Source organism: Amblyomma americanum, chromosome 1 (genome assembly GCF_052857255.1).
Source record: "Amblyomma americanum isolate KBUSLIRL-KWMA chromosome 1, ASM5285725v1, whole genome shotgun sequence".
Lineage (NCBI taxonomy): Eukaryota > Metazoa > Arthropoda > Arachnida > Ixodida > Ixodidae > Amblyomma > Amblyomma americanum.
Window position 1 is genome coordinate 87,395,493 of NC_135497.1, and position 24,617 is coordinate 87,420,109.

At 50.1% G+C, this 24,617-nt stretch overlaps 2 protein-coding genes across 2 annotated transcripts in view; one reads left to right on the plus strand and one right to left on the minus strand.

The window, feature by feature from the left end:
• LOC144113171 (uncharacterized) overlaps window positions 1-24,617 on the plus strand; it is a 74,591-nt gene that overhangs the window by 19,583 nt on the left and 30,391 nt on the right. The gene's annotated exons all lie outside the window — the stretch shown is intronic.
• On the minus strand, window positions 20,571-21,548 carry LOC144133677 (uncharacterized). Its single transcript, XM_077666830.1, has 2 exons — window positions 21,166-21,548; window positions 20,571-21,060 (listed from the first exon to the last, which is right to left on the minus strand). Exons 1-2 carry the CDS (start codon window positions 21,287-21,289, stop codon window positions 20,654-20,656), a joined length of 531 nt encoding a protein of 176 aa, XP_077522956.1. The 5' UTR covers window positions 21,290-21,548; the 3' UTR covers window positions 20,571-20,653.

Below are 24,617 nucleotides of genomic sequence, written 5' to 3' on the forward strand. Positions count from 1 at the left end.
TCAAAAGTCGCGGGGGCGTTACAAAGCCCGAAGGGCATCACCGTAAATTCATACAAGCCATCCGGTGTCACAAAGGCGGTTTTGGGGCGATCGGCTTCTTTCATAGGAACTTGCCAGTACCCGGAACGCAAATCAAGAGATGAAAAGAGTTCGGCCCCTTGCAAAGAGTCCAGAGCGTCGTCTATGCGCGGGAGGGGATAGACACCTTTGCGCGTAATCTTATTAAGGCGGCGGTAATCTACACAGAAGCGTATGGAGCCATCCTTCTTTTTGACGAGCACCACAGGCGACGCCCATGGGCTGCTTGAGGGCTGAATGACGCCGCTCTGGAGCATCTTGTCGACTTGGTCTTCAATAACTTGGCGCTCGGCGACAGACACACGATAGGGACGTTGTCGCAGCGGTGCGTGGTCACCTGTGTCGATGGCATGGGTGACAGTGGAAGTTTGGCCCAAGGAACTTTGATGTGAGTCAAATGATGAGCGAAACTGATTAAGTAAAGTGAGAAGCTGTGCCCTTTGCGGCGCTGTAAGGTTGTCGTCGATGGAGCGAAGGAATGCTTCGGTTGAGGAGGGATCGGGCGCAGCAGTAGGTGGGCTGAGTGCGGCTATGGAGAGGTGCGGCGCGTCGTCCGTCTTTTCGCAGATGAGCAGAGACGCGAATGGTTGTACCGTGCCGAGACATTCACCTAGGCGCAAGGCGTTGGGGAACGAGAATGGGTTAGACACGAACAGTACGGAGAGGCCAGCGGATATAGTCAGTACAGCGTATGGCAGAGGCAGACACTTGCGGTGCAGAAAGATAGGGGACGGAGTGAAGAGGACAGTGTCGTCGCGAAGAGGGCCGCAAGAGAGGGGTACGAGGACTGAAGAGCAGGGAGGCAGGTCAATGTCTTCGGCAACTAGGGCCTTAACACGGGCACCAGGAGGGGCAGTGTCCAAGACAGCTTCGGGCAGGTGAGAGAACACGACTTCAGCTCGAGCACAATCGATGATAGCAGCATGGCGCGATAGGAAATCCCAGCCCAGGATAACAGCATGAGAACAGCAGGGCAGTACGACGAATTCGACGGCATAAATGGTCCCCTGGATTACAACGCGAGCGGTACACGCTGCTGACGGCTGGATGTTCTGAGCGCTGGCGGTGCGCAGTGAGAGTCCAGCAATTGGCGTCCTTACTTTTCTTAAAGAACTACACAGCTTTGCGTCCATGACGGAAACGGCAGCACCAGTGTCGACAAGCGCCATGACAGAAACGCCGTCGACGGAAATTTCAATGAGGTTAGCGGCTGACGGATGAGGCCTTTCGAAGTTCGTTGTGGACGCAGTTCTCGCCTCAGGAACTGCGGCGCCTAGTTTTCCTCCTGGTTAGCGGTGGGGCGACGTCGCATAGGCGAAATAGACCGGCGTCGTGGAGAAGAGGGCCGGCGGCTGGAGAGGGTAGAACGGTCCGGCGAGGAAGTACGACTTTGCGGCGGCGCAGCTGGTACAGAGTACTGACTCGGTGGGGGCCAGTACCCAGGAGCTTGGGGAGGAATTTCCGCGTCCGGGAGACGACGGCGGCAATGCCGAGCTACATGACCTGGGAGACCACAAAAGAAGCAAATCGGCCGATTGTCCGTTGTGCGCCAGGAATCGCTGACCCTTGGAGTAGGTCGTCGGTAAGCCACTGGCCCTCGCAAATGCGCCGGAGGCGCACTATAGATTGGCGGCTGCGGTCTTGCTACGACATCGGCATATGTCACTGGAGCCGCGACAGGAGGCGGTCTCGCGACGGCTTCGGCATATGTGAGCGGAGCCGCCACAGGTTGTGGTCTGGCGACAACGTCAGCGTATGTCAGCGGAACCGTGACAGGTGGTGACGGATGAGTCGGTGGAAGAGCCTCAGCAACTTGCTCTTGAATTGTATGTCGGAGCGCTGGAGTCAGATATGATGGTCGGTCGTGAGCGCTCGGCAGAAAGGAAAGTTGACGTGCCACTTCTTCCCGCACGAAGTCTTTAATCTGCTGTAGCAGCGAGGGGTCAGGAGCAGGCGTGAGCCCAGCGAGCGACTCAACCTGCTGTGGCCGCTGGCGTGTCAGAATCCGCTGCTTGCGCAACTGCTCAAAGCTTTGACACAGCGTGACGACTTCAGCAACGGTACGCAAGTCGCGCGCTAGAAGCATCTGAAAAGCGTCGTCATCGATGCCTTTCAAGATGTGTTGGATCTTGTCGGCTTCCGACATGCGAGCGTTGACCCGCTTGCACAAGTCGACGACATCTTCAATGTAGCTAGTGAAGCTTTCACTAGCCTGCTGAGATCGTTCACGCAATCGCTGTTCGGCTCGGAGTTGCCTGACAGCCGGTCGACCAAATACGTCTGCAAATTTAGTCTTAAAAATGGACCAGGTTTGAATATCTGCCTCATGGTTGCGATACCAGAGGTTAGCCACACCGGCGAGATAAAAGATGACGTTGTTTAGCTTCGTCACATCGTCCCATTTGTTGTATACGCTCACCCGCTCGTACGATGTGAGCCAATCTTCCACATCGTTCTCGTCAGTCCCGCTGAAAATGGTCGGGTCCCGTTGACGAAGAGAGCCGGCACAGATGACAGCCTGGCCCACTTGTACGGCCTGGTGTTGGACGTCCTCAGGCATCGTGCGCGCCGGGAGAGCACGACTACGGAGCTCCAGGGCCGATGTTTTTACCCCGCACCTCCACCAAATGTAACGGGGGGTTTGTTACGAGGTACTGGGGCGACGGGAACGGCAACGGCAGCAGTCTGGGATCAGATCGGCAAAAGACACACAAGCGTAGCGCTGGCAAAAACCCTCGAGAACACTGTCACCTCGTCTTCGTCTTTTCAAATCATCAGACGCATCTTCTTCTTTAGCCTTACAATATATATATATATATATATATATATATATATATATATATATATATATATATATATATATATATATATATATATATATATATATATATATATATATATATATATATATATACATACATATATATATAGCGGAGCCCTTACGGCACTCTATAGACCTAAACGTCTCGAAAGGTGAGGACAAGAGTTCTCCTTATGCCTTATGCACACATTACGCGACGTGGGTCTTCAAATGCGAAGAAAAAAATCGCGAAAAAGTCGGCTTTCTAAACATCACATTTTTACCAGGTTTATAATAATAATAATAATAATAATAATTGTTTTTTGGGGAAAGGAAATGACGCAGTATCTGTCTCATATGTCGTTCAACACCTGAACCGCGCCGTAAGGGAAGGGAGAAAGGAGGGAGTGAAATAAGAAAGGAAGAGAGGTGCCGTAGTGGAGGGCTCCGGAATAATTTCGACCACCTGGGGATCTTTAGCGTGCACTGACATCGCACAGCACACAGGCGCCTTAGCGTTTTGCCTCCATAAAAACGCAGCCGCCGCGGTCGGGTTCGAACCCGGGAACTCCGGATCAGTAGCCGAGCGCTCTAACCACTGAGCCACCGCGGCGGGTCCAGGTTTATACATGTTTCAACTTTCTCTGTTCAAACCGTCAAAGTTCAGCTTCATGTAGAAATACAAGAACAATAATTGGTTTTTGGGGAAAGGAAACGGCACAGTATCTGTCTCGTATATCGTTGGACACCTGAACCGCTCCGTAAGGGAAGGGATGAAGGAGAGAGTGAAAGAAGAAAGGAAGAGAGAGGTGCCGTAGTGGAGGGCTCCGGAATAATTTCGGCCACCTGGGGATCTTTAACGCGCACACACATCGCACAGCACATGGGCGCCCTAGCGTTTTGCCTCCATAAAAACGCAGCCGACGCGGTCGGGTTCGAACCCGGGAACTCCGGATCAGTAGCCGAGCGCGCTAACCACTGAGCCACCGCGGCCGGTAGAAATACAAGAAAATGCGAGTTTTGTGCGCCCGATCGACCTAAAAGCGATCGAGAATGGTGCGATCAAGCCTAAGTTCGCGCCCGCTCGCCCCTTTCTTGCTTCCAGCCGTGCTGTCTCAGAATCCCCCAATGTCTCCACCCCACTCGAGGCGGGCTTGACGACTGCTGCCGCAGTCGCGTTAGCAGTCAGCGCGATAGTGGAACTTTCTCCACGTTTATGGCTTTGAGTAACAGGGATTTACTGTAAACACTTCCAAACTGATTTCACCTACATTTATTTCTTATTTTGATGTCTGTTGTGCACTGCCACTTCCAATCTTCATGCGAAAACTGCCTGTAACGAAAACCTGCATGTGACGAAAAATCGCGGACCTCTTTCAGTTTCGGTATACCCAGGTCAGACAGTACTAATAAAGTATTGCCATCGCCTTGGCTAGATTTCATATCCAAAGATCTTGCTCAATTCCTAATGGCATACACTACCTTGGAATCGGGTAGCCAGTGATATCCTCAGTTTTAGTTGACATATTCAGAATTGAAGACAATTTTTAAAATGGGAAGAACGTGTCATTTTTAGTCGGAAATATCCCTTCCGGCTGTTTCTTATAACACGTGGTCAAACTTCAAATGCAGTTTTCTCAGCTTCATGTTTTTTGCCAACATAACAAGCCTTACGGAAGTTTTCGTTGTGTTTTTATGGTTGCAGTTTCAATTAATCTCTTACCGTTGAACTCAAAAAGAACTGAACTATGAAGCTATCCTATTTTTTATAGCTAAGTCGAACATATCAAATTTTGTGAACAGTAATGTCGGCGTGTTTCATAATTATGGTGCTTCGACATAACTGATCATTTCTATGTGATGATATACCTCAATAACAATATAAATAGCGTAGCTCAACGAGACAGGACTTCGGCTGCAGCTCCATTTCAGTTGGAACCAAATAAGTATTGAGGGAAAATGTCTTAATCATCGGTACGAGATGTCTTAATGACCGGTACTGCCTGATAACTATCTTCGATCTCCCGTGTTTCATGTCGTCTGTACAATTCTGTCTCATCTACGTGTGCCTACAGCAGCATTTAACATCCTGTTTTGCGTTTAAAACCGAGCAGTATCGGCGCTGTACGGCGAATAACAAAAAAAAAAACGGCGGAAGCTGCAATAATTTTGCGGGAATTAACTCTTTGGGGTTCGTATTTCTTGTGTATACGATGGCATTCGCCACTTGAAGATGATCTCTGGAATTTGTCAGCTCCATGAAGACGCCGCATTTTCTGCGTGGCGGTCTGCTGTCGGGGTGCAGACATACGCTCTTCGTTTTTGTCATACCCGTGCCCACATATTCCTAATTTTGATTCTGTCTGAGTGCGCACTCGAGTGCTGTGCGTAGCAAGGTGGGCGGCTGTTGCGTTCTATCAGGCGTAAAGAAGCGGCCTACATTTCCAAGCGTTGAGTTCAAAAAATACTAAGGGGCCCATTCACTGCAAGCAAGGCATCCCCTTCTTCCACAGGCAGACTATTAGGGCGAATTCGGCTAGACCACAGTATTCCTTGGATGAACTGAACGCAAATAAATGAAATCAACTGACCGAGCTACCTGGGCAGCGTCGGCATTGCAAAGAACAAAGAAAAAAACACTGTGAGATTGAGAAAAGATTACATTTCTACGGGCAGCACGCCGTTTGACAATTTCGGTGCTATAAATATAGGAACTCCTGTGGCTGTCCTCGTGGCAGCGAGGTGGCACCGATATCATCATCAGCAGCAGCAGCCTGACTACGCCCACTACAGGGCAAAGGCCTTTCCCATTGTATCTCCAATTAACCTTGGCCTTTGCAAGCTGCGCCCACCACATATGCCTGCAAACTTCCTGATCTCATCCGCCCACCTAACTTTTTGCCGCCCCCTGCTACGCTTGCCTTCTCTTGGGATCCACTCCGTTACCCTTGAGGACCAGCGGTTATCTTGCATTCGCATTACATGATCTGCCCAAGCCCATTTCTTTCTCCTGATTTCAGCCAGGATGTCGATAACCCGCGTTTGTTCCCTCACCCACTCTGCCCTCTTCCTGTCCCTTAACGTTGCACTTGTCAATGAAATCGTAAAGGTAAATGCAAGCGCGATAGCGTAGGCTGTCTGTGCGCAGCACAGAAGGGCGGCATGCGGTGATTATAAGCAGAAGTATTGGGCCGTGCAGCACTTCCTGCACTTCCTAAAAGAATGACGCGTTTGAAAGCAAGTACTGATTACGTGCTTACGCTACACATTCGGAAAGCGCATGCTGAATGTGACCATGCTACCTTGTTGTTTTCGAGCACGAAAGACAGATTTTGTCGTATGGTTACCTTTACTGGCTTGGCGGTGTTTGGGAGGGTTTGAAGGATGCTAATGCGTGGGAAGAAAATATAACACCGACATGTACTGCAGAAATGATCTGAATGAGCACTGCTTCATATGCACAATAACGAGTTCACAAAACTGTGACGCACATCTTTTTATATACTACATATTATTTTCGAATACCTTGCAAGTTCCTGGGCACTTCGAACATTCCTAAAGCGATCTTAGGTGAATCATCACTGAATTCAATCGATGCCCCGCTCTTGCTTGATGACAATGGCTTCAGAGTCATCAGATTTCCTATCATATAGTTTGCAGTTCCGGGTTCAGGCGTACTTGCAGCTATTGGCTATGTTTTGTGGAAACAGCCATCCTAAGAATACTCTTGATAAAGGGGCACACGTTTCATTTACGAACACTGGGGAGTCTGAGCAGCGGTCAAAACAACCAAATATTTTCAGTGGTAGCTTTTTGACGTTTTTCAGTATTGCATCCCTTTTCTGACACCTCGCAAAATGTGTCACAGTGTCGCTAGGCTTGTTCTTAACTGGCGCTCGATGGCAGAGCCACTACAGAAAGAGCGAAAGTTTGTGAGCAACGCCTGCTACATCTTTGTTAGGGGTCTCATCATTTCCTTTAATTTCAAAATTCTTGTTGCGAGACCGTTGCCATGTTCAGGATTCTTGGACATCAATTTTAATTTTGAGGCAACTGTCAAGTATTGTAAGGTGCTGTGATGGAAATATTGAAGGTAACAGTTCATTCATTCGATGCGTAGCAAAATATGTCTTTGAAGGTCGGTCCATCGCTCGCACCGAGTAGTTAAGACTGCCGTAGAAGATCAATGGAGAGCATTTTTGACGATAGCGAAAACGTTGATAGCAAAAAAAAAAAAATGAAAGACTGCCGATTGGAGATATATGCGGATATATCGACGGTTATAGTGGAATCTTACGATATATGAAAAATTGCGTTCACGAACAGTTCCTCATTGAAAAATCCGCTTTTCCAGAATTTCTGGGTATGTCAGAGCTGAGAAACCGAGACTCAGCATGTTCAAAAGACTTGCGAATTGCGTCAAGCTCGAAACACGGTGCTCAGTTTTCCTCTTTCAAGGCGGCCACTGACAGTGCTGTATAGTTCGGCTTCATTTCTTCAAAAAACCGAGTTCATATAACTACATACTGCTACTGGCGTCGGTAATATCCACTCTCCGCGTATCGGCAGGCAAATTGCACCGAACGGCTTTCCGTGCACTCTCATTTTCAGAACGCATCTATTCTCTATAAGCTAGCTAACTCGCTTGCTTATAATAGGGGCCATCTTGGGGCACAGAACAAGCAGTAGTAACAAACGCTTTCACAGCAGTAATGGCGTAAAGGGCAAACTGACAGTTTTTTTGCGAAAAGAATGGTTAAAATGCGTGACGACGCCCGGCGAAGACGACACAAAACCAGGAAAAGTGCCATATACAGCTGTCGCTGTAAAAGCTCACTGAGGCCACTCTGGGCCCCAGGTGAACATGAAGTCAAACCATGCAATGGGATTGGTTTTCCTGTCTAAAAACTTGAGGGGTTAATTAAGCTCCGCCTTAAGACATGAATACTGTTCACATAACACTTAACCCACCCTTACTAATACTGCACGATAGCTTTAGATATCCCTCTCGCGCAAGTACTCCTCTGTCGCCTAGGTTCTGCCTACATGCCAATTAAGCGAAATTGGTCTTTTCTAATTTCCATTCATAGTTTCTGAGTTAATTGTAGCGCATGATAAAACAAAGGACGGTGAATCAGATGGACGTACACAGCGCTGTGTATGTCCACCTCGTTCACCGTTCTTTGCCTTTTGATGCGCTACAACTCGGAAATATGAACCAACAAGCCCAAGTTTCGACGTTACATTCACAAATCGCGGGGAGTCCTTGTGGCGCAGTGGTGAAGCGGTTAAGCGATGCGCCAGTGCTCCAGACAGGTGGCAGTTTCAAACACAGCCACCAGTGGGATTGTGAGACCCAGGGTGTGATGACGTCACAAGGCCACATGACCTAGGTGGCAGATCGGCCACCGGAATTTTCGTTCAAAGACAGCGCCGACAACGCCGGATTTTCTGCAGCATGGGAACCTTAATGCTGTCGCGTTAACAACCACGCAGAAGCTCGAGGATCGGCGCATTCTCGAATGTTTGTTTAAAAAAAGAGGCGTAGTTTAGAACGTGAAAGAGCGCATACAAAAAGCCCCACCACGTTTTTTATGCCTTTGTTTCTTTAGCGCATCCTTATCGGCAGATGAAACCCACACCCCATCAATCGGTCATGTATTAAGTAGCTCCCATTATGGCTCAAGTGACGTGTCGCAGGCGCACACGCTTCCATTCTCTCATGTATAAAATACCTTTGTTATCACGCTCAAATGATTAAGGACAGATTACAAAGGGTATCATGAAATAACGGCCCCCTTGAGCAGGCTGTACATGGTGTTGCTAATAATTGACGGGACCTTGTTTTCAACTGATTACTCATCGCCCCTATTTCATGTTTGATACAGCTACTGGCATGGCATGACCGTTTAGCACGTGACAAGAATTTCGAGCTCCGTGATAGGCCACATCGGGAACACAAAGCCATGAGCCTATCTTCCAGCGTGTGGTTTCTTTTCTCGTGCACAGATGAGTAAGCACACTATTATTCTTTTTTTCACAGTGAAGAAAAACACCACAGGCACATCGATTCAACTGCCTTTTTTTTCCTTGCACTACTTTCTAGAACTCAGAGCCACCTCCTATTCTATAGCTCTATAAGTCTACGTCTTGGTTAGACGCTTTTCATGACTTTCGCGCGTCGAACAGAACGCCTGTTCTCAGCCACATCAGCTGAATATCTCGAGCACGAAAAGTTACTGATTTGGGCCGGGAAACCTCAAAGCTAAACACCGTCTCCATGCGAGCCCATAACTGTCCCGACCTTATTCCAGACTAAGGGAAACAATTTCCCGTTTAAAGAGACCGAGAACTGATTTTCAATTTTGGACTCTTATGGGCACAGCAAAGCTCTTGGCGTCGAAGGTGCCCGATCCCCGCAACGGTTGCGTTAATAATGCCGGAAAATATTTGAGGAAAAGTTATATTGATCAGTTTACACCCTTGTTTTTTTCATATTTCAATGTTTTAAACAATTATGGAGGAACACGATATACGGTCACACGGCCGCAAAAGAAACCAAAAGCAGATATGCGGCTCCGGTCGCAAGGAAAGAGGGAACTAGCTTTATAGCCTGTGAATGAAATACTCGCTGTACTTTCAAAACACCATCCTGAAATACCTTTTCAATTACAATAATAGTTGTTTTAAAAATAGTCACGGCACTGCTCAAATATTGGAGGGTCTATTTGATGTCTTCCTTGGCCTTGATTGGGCGAGAGAGTTGTATACCCTTCACGGTGCTGCAAACAACTTGTGAGGTGAAGTATAGGAAGACGAAACACCTTAATTCGTGACTCGATACCTAAGGCAGAGCAAGCAGCTAGCTGTCGACGTGAGGGAGCCCGATCATTACGCCGGGTCCCTTACGTTCAGCTCGTGTGCCCAGCATGCCACCTGCCATGGTGGGAACGCCAAAGCCATCACAACAGACTAGCACCGTTTCTCTGTCAGCGATTATGTCTTCATTACCATGCTCTAATGGCCTCTCAAACAACGTATGGTGCAACTGGACCAGTCCATCCTCCTTAAATCCCAATGGTTCATTGACCATGCCATGGAAGTAAGCGCTCACGCCATCACGGGGCGTCCTAGGCTTCCTGGCACGCTCCCGCGCTTGGCGCAGCCCCTCTCACAGCCGCAGCAGCACCCGCGAGCGCTGTCTACCGCCTGGGCTGCTGGAAGCACCAAAACATCTGATGCAACACAGTCTCAGCATGCCAAACTCTGCAGGGCCACCGCCATGGGTAGCTATTCTGCACTATAGAACTGTGTTTTTCACTCCGCACAACGAGGACTGACGGAAAGAGGGTCCTCTTGCTTGAGAGCCGGGCATATATGCACGATATCATTCCTCTCTTTAGCACGCCGAAAGTGACAAGTTCATTAGCAATCGTGCTACAAGAGCTCAGCGACCCAACACTGGGACACGACAGCTACGCACTGTCTGAAGGACACGCCCACAAGAAAACAGCATTGTACGTGCGGAGTGAAATAACACACGTTCAACTAAACACGCAACCAAAATGCGACACGGCTCTCAGCAGTGTCGGTTGCAGGATCGAAGTCTCATCAGAGCACACAATTAACTTTTTCTGTGTTTATACGGCTCCCTAAAACAGAAGGAACAAGGCCAGCGGCACATCCATTGATCTCAGCTTCATCGCCGAGTATAAAAGTTCTACCTTCGGAGCACTGCACTCTTATGCGGGGGCTTCAGCTGTCAGCAGCCGCCGCGGTGGCTGAGTTGTTATGGCGCTCGACTACTGGCCCGAAAGACGCGGGTCGGTCCCGGCCGCGGCGGTCGAATTTCGATGGAGGCGAAATTCTAGACGCCCGTGTACTGTGCGATCTCGGTGCACGTTAAAGAACCCTAGGTGGTCGAAATTTCCAAAGCCCTTCACTACGGCGTCCCTCATAGCCTGAGTCACTTTGGGACGTTAAATTCCCATAACCCATAACCCTCAGCTGTCAGCACATCGCGTGGGGATATAGCAAATGCAGCCGGCGAGACAGGCGTGTCAAGCAACATTCTTCGGAGTACGGGCTGACACCTCTGAGCACGCCTCGTTAAAACACGCGGATGACAGACATGCCATCAAACAAACACTTCACAGGATCTCCCCTCTGACTACGCGTGCGCAACTATTTTGGCGGTAGTTGTTGGACGATTGCATCGAAAGCGACCGCTTCTTATGCTCATTCACACCAGCCACGCCAGTACAACGAAGATGAATCCACACGCCACAACCACGCTAACTCATATCACACACTGGGACAAATACCGTGAACAACTGGGACCGGACCCTCCCGCTAAGAACCATTCGCTATCCCAGCTGTGCGACACTAAGCAGAGGGCCACCGAGAACCTTCGGACCAGTTCTGATCACCGTACCCTGAAAGGATTCTGCCCACCTTTTGGAAAATAAAGCGCGGAAATCTCGCCCATTACGTGTGATCTGGAAGGAAATTACGCATCACAAAACACGTTTGCGCAATACAACACGCCAAAGAAGAATATACGACCCTGCTCACGTCATAGCATTGCATGGGAATTAGCGAATGTATTAACGAGCAAACTTACACAACCCAACATCGGGCATTCTCGTACACCTGCTTAGCCAGCACGAGACCTACAACGAGACGGCCCGCGTGGCCCCCCGAGAAGGCATCAGCCAACGCTTTGTGTATTTTTCAATGCCTTTCAGATAGCCGAAAATGGAGACTCAAGCCTCTCTGGGCTTTCATCCTCACTAGCTTATGTCTATCCCTGTTCAGGCTGATAACGTGGGCGACCGCTGGGCTGCGTAACGTCGTGTGGAGGTGCAGCCTGATTGACGTAACGGATTGGCGTAACGCCCCCATTCGAAAACGGGTGATCTGACAGCTAGACATCGAAAATATAGCAGGCGTTGCAGCAGCGCTTAGAGTCACGCCAAACAGACCAAGCAAGTATTCTTCCATCACACGTGTCGTCCGCCAACACCAAATACCAGAAGGGCCAACCGTTCGAAGACAGTGAACACCTTAAGTGACCATTCACCATGCATGAGCTGTAGCACGCCTTGCAGCATGCAAACGCAAGCAGTACTTCACTCCCAGAACCGATCAGATGCGCGTGGCTCTCATGCGCAGTTTACCGCCTGGAGCGCAAGCAAGTGCTTCTATAGAAAAGTTCATTCGAGTCAAGGGCACAGGGGAAATACCCTCTACGTGAAACTTCTCACTGGTCAAACCCATTCAAAAGCCCGCTACCGTATTCTTGTCCAATCTCCGCCCTAGCTATTTCTCTAACCTCGTGCGTTTGTAAAATAATGGAGAGCATGGTCAACGCACGGTTGATATGGGCCCTTGAAGATCGCGATATGTTAGCACGCATGCAATACGACCTTGACGGTCAATACAAGACGTGCCACTCCGCCTCAAAGAGAACGTCCTCAACACCCACTCGGTCCACCCACTGGCGGTAGTCGGAGTGGACGTATACCTCTGATGGCGTCCCGCACGACGACATCAGGACCAAAGCTCGCGTTCTGGGGCTCAAAGCAAACATGCAATACTAATAGCGGTTTTCATAGAAGGCCGATGCGAACAAGTCTAAGGGGATCATTACACCGCTCCAAACAAGTACGCGTTCCCCAGTGTTCGGTGATCGCAACGACCCTGTTTAAAACAGCTATGCATAGGGTGCCTCAATGCGCCCGCTCCCCCGCGCGCATCAAGGCACCTTAATTATAGCTATGCAACAGCTACCACGACGCCTGGCGGACGCACCGGGCCTTAAACACGCAGTCTATGTCGACATCACCAAGTGGACGCACCTGGGCTCGATCAGTCAACAGGAAGATGCCTGCGAAAAGTCCTCAATATTATTTCCGACTAATTAAGCCTCAAAGTAAAATTTACACCACCACAGATAAAACCGAGGTGGTCGTTGTCCATGGCGCCCGACCGAGGAATTTGAGACAGAAAAGGAAGCGGTCTTTTAAACTTAATTTCCACCGGCAAAAGGCGCATCACATTGAAACTGACTATCCGAAATTGAACTTGAACGAGAAATGTATGGCGAGCATGCACCTCCATGGTTCCAGCGCATTTCGAAGACTAGTGAACAATCCTATACTCGCTTTACGTAGAACTCGAGCCGCACCGTGTATAGTCATGGATGTGAAATGGGGCAGTTTCCGCAAACCTTTTTCATCGCCTGCATCATGTGTCATCGCGTCACGCACGCAGTTGCTCGCGTTCGACCGAGCCCATCGTCATCACACCTACCCGATACACACGCCTCGGAGCGCTCAAGAGCTGCAGCAAACTGAACGATCTCTCAGTGCACCTCGATGCGCGTCTTCACATCGGGAGACGAGGCCTCGCGCCACAAACACCGGGCACGTACGCCACACACTCAGGCCCCTCAGGTATGACATCCACACACTCCTAATTCAGCCCAAGTCCAGAGCGCGAAATCGCGGCACCTACCGAGGGGAGCCACCTCCAATCCACAACGGAACTTCACAAGCGAATTCGACGCCTGGCTTATGCAAAGCGACACGCTAATGCTACGTGCTCGCTCCCCCTGTACGAACGCGTCGTATACACGCACGCTGAACTTCCGGCTGACGGCACCAGTGACATTTGCTACGACACTGCTAAGTACAACATAGGCTATATATACTGGAAAGCAGAATCAACGCCACCAAAGGTTCTCACAAGCTACATCACCCAAGCCGAGATAATCTCCATTGTGGACCACATGGAATGGGCGCTCAAACATTCCTCCGAAACTGACCGATACACCGTGTTGGCGCATGCGCATATTGGGCACGTGCCAACGTCCTCTGCACTCACCCTGTCCCGCAGAAGATCCTGCGCAAGCCCTGCTCCGCGAACTCGGCCATAGTATTAGCGTGCACTGCAGGGCTCCCCGCGCACTGCGGTGACCTCGCAAACAACAAAGTGCGCAGAATGGTGCGCGCTCATCTCTCTACTAGCTATAGCCACAGCTTCCAAAACCCCTCGGCCATCCTTCGACGCCTTCGCTTCTCTACCTGCAATAGCAGATTCTATGGCAGAAAAGCGCCACACTGCGCAGTGCTGCTTAGTGGTTCGTTGCTGCGCTTCTGGAATATCGGCGAGAACGATCCGAGACATTCTAACGACATGGCACAACTATGCAATATCCACGAAGGACCTGAGAAGCCTTAGTGCAAGCATCTGTTTTCCCAGTTTGTCCTTCTTGGCGGTGAGAGGTCACTCGTCGCCGGCATGCTGATATAGCTGCTCTAACGACGATTCCGAAGCCGGCACACCACACCTTCCGCCTATTACAGCAGCCATTACTTCCACGAAAACAAATCGATCTCGCAATATCTGTAAGCGCTCATCTGGTACGAATTTGTAGAAACTCCACTTGCTTCCAAATGGGAACCATGTCTTCGTACACAACTCAATATTATCTGTATACCCGAATGAGTACCGAGGGCAGCCGATTAGACTCGCCCGACTGTGGATCGCGATTTTTTTTTACAACAGTATCTCTCGGTAGCCCTTAGTTCTGAAAAAAAAAGTATGCAGCATATTGTCCTGAAATTTCTTTCCTCTTCGTTCCTTTTTCCACGTCGCTTGTTCAATTAAGTAAGTAACAATTTTGAATTTGCCTCCGCTGTTTCCCAGTTTCTCGTGTGAACCCCCTGACTGCAGGAGACATACGCAAGCATTGTCCGGTAGAAAAAGAGTCGCGCAGACTTCTGCAGACTCGCGTCCATCATCCGAACGCAAGGTGACCGTGTATTTCGAAGGAATGAAGCGCATTTTCTGTCCCCGGCTCGGACACGGACGAGGACAGTTTTCGCTGGATTTGTGTGTAGCGTTGCCTGCTCGCTTTACTCTTCCAGAGGCTCTTTATATCTGACTCCTAATACGTCTGTGCTTATTTGTGTTTTAGTGGCGTTATAAAGAGTAAGCTAGAAGGCGTATCTGCTCTCCGGGCGAGTTTGCTCGACGTTTGTCACACTTATTACAGCCTGCTATAGGGTGGTGTTTCGAAAGAAAGCTGCGTCCGCCGTTCGTGGACGTGAAATGTAAAGGAATTCCTCCTCTGATACGCGGAGCAGGAGATTATTAGCTCAGGAAAGGAAGATTAGCTCTCGCTCACTCACTCGTTTTCTCCATTTTCAGAAGCCGTGCTTGCTCCTTGGAGGAAGCCGGCGCAGTTAGGTAGCTTCCTAGGCTCAGCCATCGAGCTCTGTCAACCCGGTTCGTGCCAGGTATGCCCAGATCACTTAAGCTCCATTCAAGAACCGGCAGTGGAGAGCGCAGCGCGGCGATTAGATAGGGTATTGATGCGGTGACCTGAAAACGTCAGAAGCATCTTAAAACGTCTATACAAACAGGTGCAGGTAGGCAGTGAAAGATATAAAGGCTCAGCTTTTTCTCAGGTTGGGCGTTAGCTATAGCACTACTTTCATTTTTGTTTTTATTGACATGGGCATAAAAGGAGATGCTGGTGCCCGATTGTGGCGCCAGCTACTGCTTTTCACATAATGCAAGAAAACCACTTGAACTGGCGGCATAACGCCTAACAAAGCACAGCGACAACACACAATTCACAATACAAATAATGCAATGGAGATGCCCGAAAAGCTAACATAAGATATAAAATTAAACTATGAGCAATAACATTAGCCAATGGCATAAAATGAGGATATGCTATAAGCAATGATATGTCCTAACCACAGTAAACGGTGTAAAAACCACAAATCCAAGAAATGAAAGAGAAACAATGAGCAGCAACAATAACGATATCAGATACCTACATGATAGAAACACGTATAAATGATTGCCAGGACACTGAAGAGCACGAGCTGAGGCGAACAATCGCAGAATTTACGCAAGCAATTTCTTGGTTTCAGGCGAATTCAGCATCCTTTACCTTGCAAATACGGCGCTTTGTTATGCCAACTAGCGAAAGCAGAAAAACATATTTCACAAAGCAGAGAACTTGGTAGCACATCTTCCGCCGTTTCCTTGCCGACATATTTCGCCACCACTACAAATCATTTTTCTTTTTGGATTTCTTGCGTCGCGTGCATCTTCGAAACACAGATTGATTCCACGATACCCGCCGCGGTGGCTCAGTGGTTAAGGCGCTCGACTACTGATCCGGAGTTCCCGGGTTCGAACACGACCGCGGCGGCTGCGTTTTTATGGAGGCAAAACGCTAAGGCGCCCGTGTGCTGTGCGATGGTGCGATGTCAGTGCACGTTAAAGATCCCCAGGTGGCCGAAATTATTCCGGAGCCCTCCACTACGGCACCTCTCTCTTCCTTTCTTCTTTCACTCCCTCCTTTATCCCTTCCCTTACGGCGCGGTTCAGGTGTCCAACGATATATTAGACAGATACTGCGCCACTTCCTTCCCCCAAAACCAATTATTATTATTATTATTATTATTATTATTATTATTATTATTAGTAGTAGTAGTAGTAGTAGTAGTAGTAGTATTCCATGATCCCTAGAGTGTCGACTCTATAAATTGTCGTGCTTTAGTATTACAGCTTAGAATTATTTTGACAGCTTGTAAGAAATTGTGTGCAAAGATCGGTCAAAACGCAACGCCCAATGCGCTGTAGCTCGGTAAAGGTAAGCACTAGGGAAGTGAAGTTTTCTATGTAGAATCATTGGTCCTTTATACCCTAACTCATATCAAACTTTTGTTTCCGGTTGTTTCATGTAAACCGCCGTGCATGATCAACATGACACCCTACTACGCCTATCGACACCTATAGACTTCCTCTAAAAGTTCGTCGATAACTCAGCAACGTCAATTCGCTGGAAAATGTGTTTTGGCTTTATGATGTTTAACGTTCCAAAGTGACTCAGACTATAAGAGACGCCGTACTGAAAGGCTCCGGAAATTTCGACCACCTGGGTTTCTTTAATGTGCACTGTCATCGCACAGTACACGGGCCTCTAGAATTTCGCCTCCATCGAAATTCGACCGCCGCGACCGGGATCGAAGTCGCGTCTTTCGGGTCAGCAGCCGAGCACCATAACCACTCAGCCACCGCGGCGGGCCTCGCTGGAAGATGTTGCCAGTTTATGGAGACAATGCAATGAATCGCAATAATGCGTTTCCATGACATGAGACGTTTTGGCGAGGTGACTGCAGTATCCAGGTCCTGCCACTTTCAGGTAGACCATCAAGCGTCTCAACCGATGAAAATGCATAAGATATCGATGAACGCATTCAAAATGACAGATGCATCACGGCGAAACAGATTACAGAACACACATGTATATCAAAATAATCCGTCAGTGGTGCCCGAAAGGGTTATCCAGCAAATAGTTGTACCATTTCGGCGCGGTCAGGGCCGCTTACTTCCTTCATATTATCTGGCAACGTATTACTCAAGGTTTGCGTTCATTTTAGTGCGTCGTCTAACCCGTCCCCGTGGCTCAGTGGCTACATATGGCTAGCAGCTGCTGTGCCCAAAGTGGCGGGATTGAATCCCAATCGCGTCGAGCGCATTTCGATGAAGGCGAAATGCAAAACTGCCTTTGAGCTGTGCAATGGCAGTGCGCGTTTGAGAGCCCGAGGGGTTGAAATTATCCGAAGCCCTCCGCAACGGCGTCTCTCGTAGCGTGCACACTCTGCTTCGGGATGTTATAGCGCATGTGCTATAATGTGCGTTCAGTGATTTCTTCATGCTGACTGCGGCTCTGCCTATGGCGTCTGTACGACTGGAATTGCCGAACAGCGGCAGCTTTTTCAGCATGGTAATGGGATCGGTGCTTTTGTGTCCATGCATGCATGCCGGTTTGGTTTGGTTTGGTTTCATTGGGTTTATCACCCCAAAGCGACTCGGGCTATGAGGGACACCGCAGCGGAGGGCTCCGAATAACTTCGACCACATGGGGTTCCTTCACCGGCACTGACATCGAACAGTACACACGCCTCTAGTATTTCGCCTCCATCGAAATGCAACCGCCGCAGCCGAGACCGAACCTGTGTCCTTCGGGCAATCTTACACCGTGCCTTCGGGTCAGCAGCCGAACACCATAACAACTAAGCCACCACGGTGGCTATATGCATGCATACGTATAAACGTGTATTCGTCGGCATGGAAGTAACGCGGCAGTACTGAAGACGTCTATAAAGTCGTCCATTGCATTTCAGTCCCCTACCCACCTGCCGAAAGAAGAGGCTTACCGATCCTATAGGCCTAAACGGCAGCCGTAGCCGTTTGCAGAGTGCTAGGCTGGTGGCAGAGACCACTGGAGACTTGGACTAAATGTCTGAATCGAAAACAGAGCACACATCGACTTCTAGATGAATTAGCACAGCTTATTAGGCCACCAGCGTAGTGGTGCGCCTCCACTGTTGGTGTTCTCTGCTTCTGAGGGGTGGAACCATCAGTCACGGATGAGGGGTATGGAGGCACACGTTTTACAGCGCATGCACTTCTGATTGTCTTAGATCGCCGCGGACTCCACTGCGCTACAAACGACTTGTGAGATGGAGCATATGAGAGGCGCAGGTGAGCCAAAGAATAACGCGTGATGACTCCGTCTATCTGCATAACGCACTCGTCCACGGCCACTGAGACAGAAGTATGGTCGTATGTTGGTATTTGAGCGGGACCACGGTGGTGGATGTCACCGTTTCTGTCTTACTGTTGTTTTTCCGCCGTTAACTAGCTTAGATTTACAGTCACACAGTTCCTCATGGCAATTTAAGAAAGCAAAGTGGGTTTGGTGAGTGCTTGTCAGGGGGAGGATAATGCTTACATAAGTGAAATGTCTGTCCGCTACCGGGAAAATCGTGGCCCATGTTTCGTTTTGACCATTCAGTGCCGTAGATATGCCACAGAGTTCGAAGAAATAGCTGTAAGACTTGCCTTCAACGAAACGAAGTTCATCGAAGTCCAAGCCGGCCGCAGGCAGCGAAGGGGTTGGCAGGCGGCAGGAGCAGCAACTTCGGAGGTACTACGGCGGCAGCCGTGCACACAGCGTTGTTGGGGATGTCAAGACGGCCGAGCATCTCGGGCCTGCAGGTCCATTTCCTCGTGCCGCAGCCCGATCACTGGTAGCTCGGAGTGGTCCAGCGTGGCCATGGAACCAGAAAACTTCGATGTTAGCAGTATCTGGCAACGGTGGCCGCCGGCAGCCTCTACAGGGAGTGAACGGCAATCGAAGCCGATAGCTATATGTTATTCGCTGGTGGCTTGAGATCACGCTTGTGGAGGTGATAATCGGATTGAAGTGCACAAATGTGGGTTTCTCAATTGAGGTGAAAATTGGCAGACGAGGCACCTATGCGTCTAGGTCGTTTTTCGAGCCCTGCATGTGTACCTCTCTGCTCGATACACAAACTTAACAAGGGATGGGAAAGCCCAAGGGTGCTTGTCAACGTCTGGACAAGAGGACTTGCATTCGCCTGGGGAAAGGGCTCATCATTGGCGGGCCTTGAATAGGGCATTCCTACTCGGAGTGAATGGTCTATTTGAACCCCCCCCCAATGATGAACTCTTTCACCAGACGAGGACAAGTCCTCTTGTCCAAACGTTGGCAAGCACCCTGGGGCTTTCCCCTCCCTTCCATTGTTCGCTATGTGCGTATCAAGAAACCATCTGCGTGCCCTCTGTCTACCATGAACTATGTCTGCTCTACGGCATGTTAACTGAAAGCACGAACAGCCCTCAAGGCTTATCTGTGTTTCAGGGAATATTTTTATCGCGTGTGAACCGCCTTTCGCTAGCGCAGCGTCTTCTTCACGAGAACCGAATCCCAGAAATTTCTCCGCTGAGTGATGCAGAGAAGGCAGGTATGACTGCAGGTTCGCAAACAAGTATATCAGAATGGGAGCAGAAACCCTAATTGCCTGGTTTCCAGAAAATTGTCTAACGAAGATTTGTTGCGGCTGAATTTTTTTTAAACTAACCTTTTGCCTGTCAACATTGCCTGTTAATTGTGTTTCGTGCAGAATGGAGCACTGTAGAGCAAAGGCAACTTGCCGCAGCTACAACGTACGCAGAATGACGATTGGTGCTCTGGAAGCTTGCGCCAAAGGAGACCGTCTTCGAAACTTGGAAACTTCATTTAAGATATGGCGCACGCTTTATTTCTAGAACAGCGCTTAATCATACCCAACAATACTGGTCAAAAGCATTTTTGAACGAGAAAGAGTTTGAACGGGAAAGAGAACTCAATTTTTTCATATATTGCAAGGTTTCACTATCAGAATTAATATATCCGAAGATGTCCCGTCGAAAGTATTGCATTTTTTCCTATTAACGTTTTTGCTGTCAGAAGCGTTTCCAGTGGGTTTTTTATATCAGTCTTAACTGCTCGATGCGAGCGATGCAATCACTTTAAAAAAAAATTTTGTTACACATCGGAAAAATGGGCCATTATACCTTCAATATTTTCATAACAGTACCTTGCAATTTTATAATAGTACAAATTTTTGTCCAGGAATGTTGGACATCCGTAAGCGTAAGCATACAGCGTTATAGCTGCGTGCGTGAGAGTTCTACCACAGGGAGGTATTCCAGAGTGCTGCGAGATGAAATATATTACTGAAAAGTTACTATTGGAAAATAACTGATGAAAATCCAAATTTATAGGTACAAAGACACCCCTTCATGGGTGCAGACGATGAAGGCGCAAGAACGCGTTAAAATGTACGCTATATAAAAAAGTTAGGTAATTAGCGTGGGGCATAATAAGGGTAGTCCTCACTGTGTGTTCATCGCAAACATGATCCCGCGTCGCACATGCCACAGCTCAAGGCCCACTGTATCCACACAAAAATTTCGGTCGCGACGGTGGCACTGTCTTGACAAGGCGGCCATGTAACGCCGGACACCTGCTACGAAGGGTAGACGCCCAGCAGGCGCACCGCCGGAGGCTCGATCGCAGGTCAGGCGGCAGAGTCCTATATAGCCGAGAGCCAGCAGAAGGTGTACAAGCTCTTCCTCGTCTTCTCCGACGCCGTGGAGGCCGGACGACGTGAACGCTCCACATGCATCGAAGACAGGGCCTCTGGGGAGAGCGCACGCTGCCTGGACGAGGTCTCGGAAGAGTTGTTGGAGAACTTCTGCTCCCATGAGTTCCCCCACACGTCGTGGTGCAAGGTGATGAACTGCACGGAGAATAGCGTCAATAGCGGTAGGCGGGAGTCCGAAGTAAGCATGGGGAGAAACAAGCAGCACAACGTGGTCCTTTTCAGGCTGGTGAAGATTCGAACCTTGTGTGATGGGCACCACAACGCCCGAGTTGCGGGCGATAGTGATGTGCCCGGCATCCGCTCGAAGAACGACCAGCTCCTGGTGCTGGCCGGGCTGCTGTGCGTCGTAGTCAGGAGCAGACATTTTGCCTTGCGTTAAACCACGATTCCACTGCAGGCCCTGGGTGAACGGCAGAACGTCCTGCTTGTTGCCGGCCAGAAGTGCAACGCCTGTCGCCGCTGTTTTGCAGATGGCGGGCTCCGTCAAAAAGTAGCAGCCACTCGCTTCCCAGCAACTGCGCACACAACGCGACGGGGCGGCTCCAGGAAGACCGTGGCTGTTTAGTTTCAAATTCTTGAGGGCAGTGTTGTGAGATCCGATAAAGACGCACAACGCCAGGGTCCAGTTCATTAAGGACTTTCGACTTACCCTGTGCTTGAGCAGGCGCCATGTTCCAACAGGAAGGGTTCATCACGGGTACAAGCGTTGACGTTGGCGATGTCCGCAGTTAGAAGGGCGTATTGAGGCGTGGTCGATTTGTGCCGGCCGGGGATGCAGCGGGGAGGAACTTTGGTCGGAGTCACTGAGGCGTGAAGCACAGGTTGCGTGCTTTGGCGCTCGAATGCAGACCGCCGCCGCATTCATTCACAGGATGACTAGAACATAGCGCCGTTCGAAGACTCGAGTGCGTGGTGTTGGTTCGTGCTGCGTGAAATGAGCACACTTCATCTTCATATTTCATGGAGGTGAAACACGTAGGCTAAGTCGTGAAAACTTATCTTCTGTGGCAGGTAGAAACGACCACTCATCACAGATCATGTTTCATGGAGAGATTCACGCCGGAATGTCTTCCTCACCGTACTAACGTCGACAGCCACATCTGACGGTGCTTTTAGAACCCTCATGCGCCATAAGCTTTAGCCCTTCGGGCAATGATTTGCAGAGGAGGCTGTAACACGACAGTGCTAGCAGCTAGTGAACATCTCATAGACTTAGACGAAATTTGAGTGGCTGCGTGAGCGACTGATGACACACAAGACTAGGCCGCTACTTCGAATACATATCCCTACATGTTCACTAGTGACGCTGGCAGATGTATCTAGCGTGAGTGGTCGTTTTTGCTGCTACCTGTGTCTTCTTTATATAGTCTTGAGTCAGTCAAAATCTACGCCATGGCTGTCGACTAGACCTCGTGGAAGCTCCTTGTGAACAACAAACTTCAGCCCCATTTTAAATTGAGCCAGCCCTCTCTGTGTCTCGCCTTGTCCCTTGCACATTGGTATTAGAATGTACTCTTTATAACTGCAAGGTTTGTTTTAGATAGATACCATCAATTCCTAAGTGTCACTGACAGGAAACCAGAGTTAGAGTTACGTGTCGCGATGTGGGCTCAGAGCCGTCGCAATCCCGTCCAGCTAAATATTTCACGACCATAAGTATATATCGCCATAATACCATCACTTTAGCTCGAGCTAGTGCCCTGAAATCTCGGCATGTCAAAATTTATGACAAGAGAGTAATGTGGCGAATTACTTGGCTGCAGCCTGTGGATTGCGTGCGATTACTGTAGCCGCGTGCATTGCATAACTGACTAGCTTGGTGGCAATCGAACTTTTGCGGGCATTGGAGCTGGGGTCTCCGCTATTACCGCCAGTCGAGTAAACCATCATTTTGACACTTTTCGTTGAATCTCAAAGTAAAGTAGCCGGTTGATGTTGGTCCGGTGGTTTCCGGAAACTGGGTGCACCGCTTGAAGGGCTTCTCGATGAAATGACTTGCAGGCGAAGAGATTTAGTGAGAAACGCAGAACTTTTATACAGGCTATTTACAGATGGGTACAAGACGGCCACAGCTATCCGCGGCCTAGCCGACCGCCTGCACAGAAGCGAAAGACACCGCGTCCCAACAGCCGAACCACCTCTCAACGGTCGCTACCTCCGCGCTCGGCCAGGCCGAGCGCCTGTGAGCTAGGAGTAGCTAAAGACAAAATTCCCTTCGCGGGTCCAACCCGAAATGCCCGCGCCCCTATCCACACGTAAAAATAAATTGTGCTAACTGCAGCTCATCAGTTTTAACGAATTGGAAAGCTCAGAACTGATGTCAGGGTTTTTCCCTCACCCCAAAATTCCTCCTTACGCGGTTGCGCAATCCTTCGCCAAGTGGACTGGATGCACGCTAGACGTCTGGGGCTATCGGACACCTTTTCACCTTCGTTTTCTACCGTGCTGGCCTAGTACACAGCCCGTCCGTAAGACCCAGACCTGCCTCGCTTCTTTATGGCCGGCGGCGGCTCCCCCGGGAGACGGGATTCTGGGAAGTCGGGGGTGGGGGGGGGCAAGGTCAAGGCCGGCAGAGAGCCCCGCCGTCTGGAGTGGCAAAGGAAAACGCAAGAACGAACGGGAAGACCAACCGAAGGGCATGAGTGTTCGACCTGCTCCTCCCCTTCTAACGGTATGCACCAAAATAAAGCAAAACGCGACGCACAGGCTAGGCCACTGCCCTCTCGCGGAATGTTAGCAACACATGCACGAAAAGATGCGACAGGGCGCCGAACCCTACACTCCATTATCGCGGGTCTACAACCGCCTGGACGCGGCAGCGCGCCGCCACGCCAACAAACTATACCGTCGGCAGTGGGCTTCATTATGCCAAAGGATGGAGGAAGACGCCAGCTCCAGGAGGCTGTTTGACACCTTGCGGCGCATCACGGAACCCCAGGCAAACCCGCAGCCGCTTGCTGCCCTGGCAATATCCAGCGGGCTCAGCGACGAAGAACTCGCTGAGCGGTTTGCCGACCGGTTCGCGCCGCCCAGCCCCGCAGGTGCAGCTAGCATGGCTGCACCCGAGAGCCCCAGAAGCGGTGCCACTCCCTCTCCCGTCACTTCGGAAGGTCCCTGTGACGCGCCTTTCACCGCGGCGGAACTGAACAACGCGCTGCAGCGCTGCCGCCTCCGATCGGCGCCCGGACCGGACGGGGTGACCTACCAGAAGCTGCGAAACCTGGATGCGGAGCAACGACAGATCATCCTGCACCAGATCAACCTGGTGTGGGAACGCGGGGAGCTACCGGAGGACTGGTGCACCGCGGTCGTCTGTCCTATCCGAAAGCCAGGGCGCCCACCTACGGAGCTGAGCGGAGACCGACAAGTGACACTAACATCGGCGGCGGGTAAGCTCATGGAGCATATGGCGTTGCAGCGTTTGAACGAGCGAGCTGCGGAGGCTGATTTGTTTGACGAGCGGCAGACGGGTTTCCGTGGGATGCGGTGCACGGCTGATTCGATTTCGGACGTTGTCACGGCGCTGGAGCACGCCAGGGCAGCAGGACAAGTAGCGCTGCTGCTGCTACTGGACGTCTCGAGCGCTTTTGACGTCCACCGCGCACCAATTCTTGCGGTGCTTGAGGGAGCCGGTGTGAGCGGGCGCCTTTTGCAATATGTTCGCGGCTTCCTGAGCGAGCGCACCATGCGCG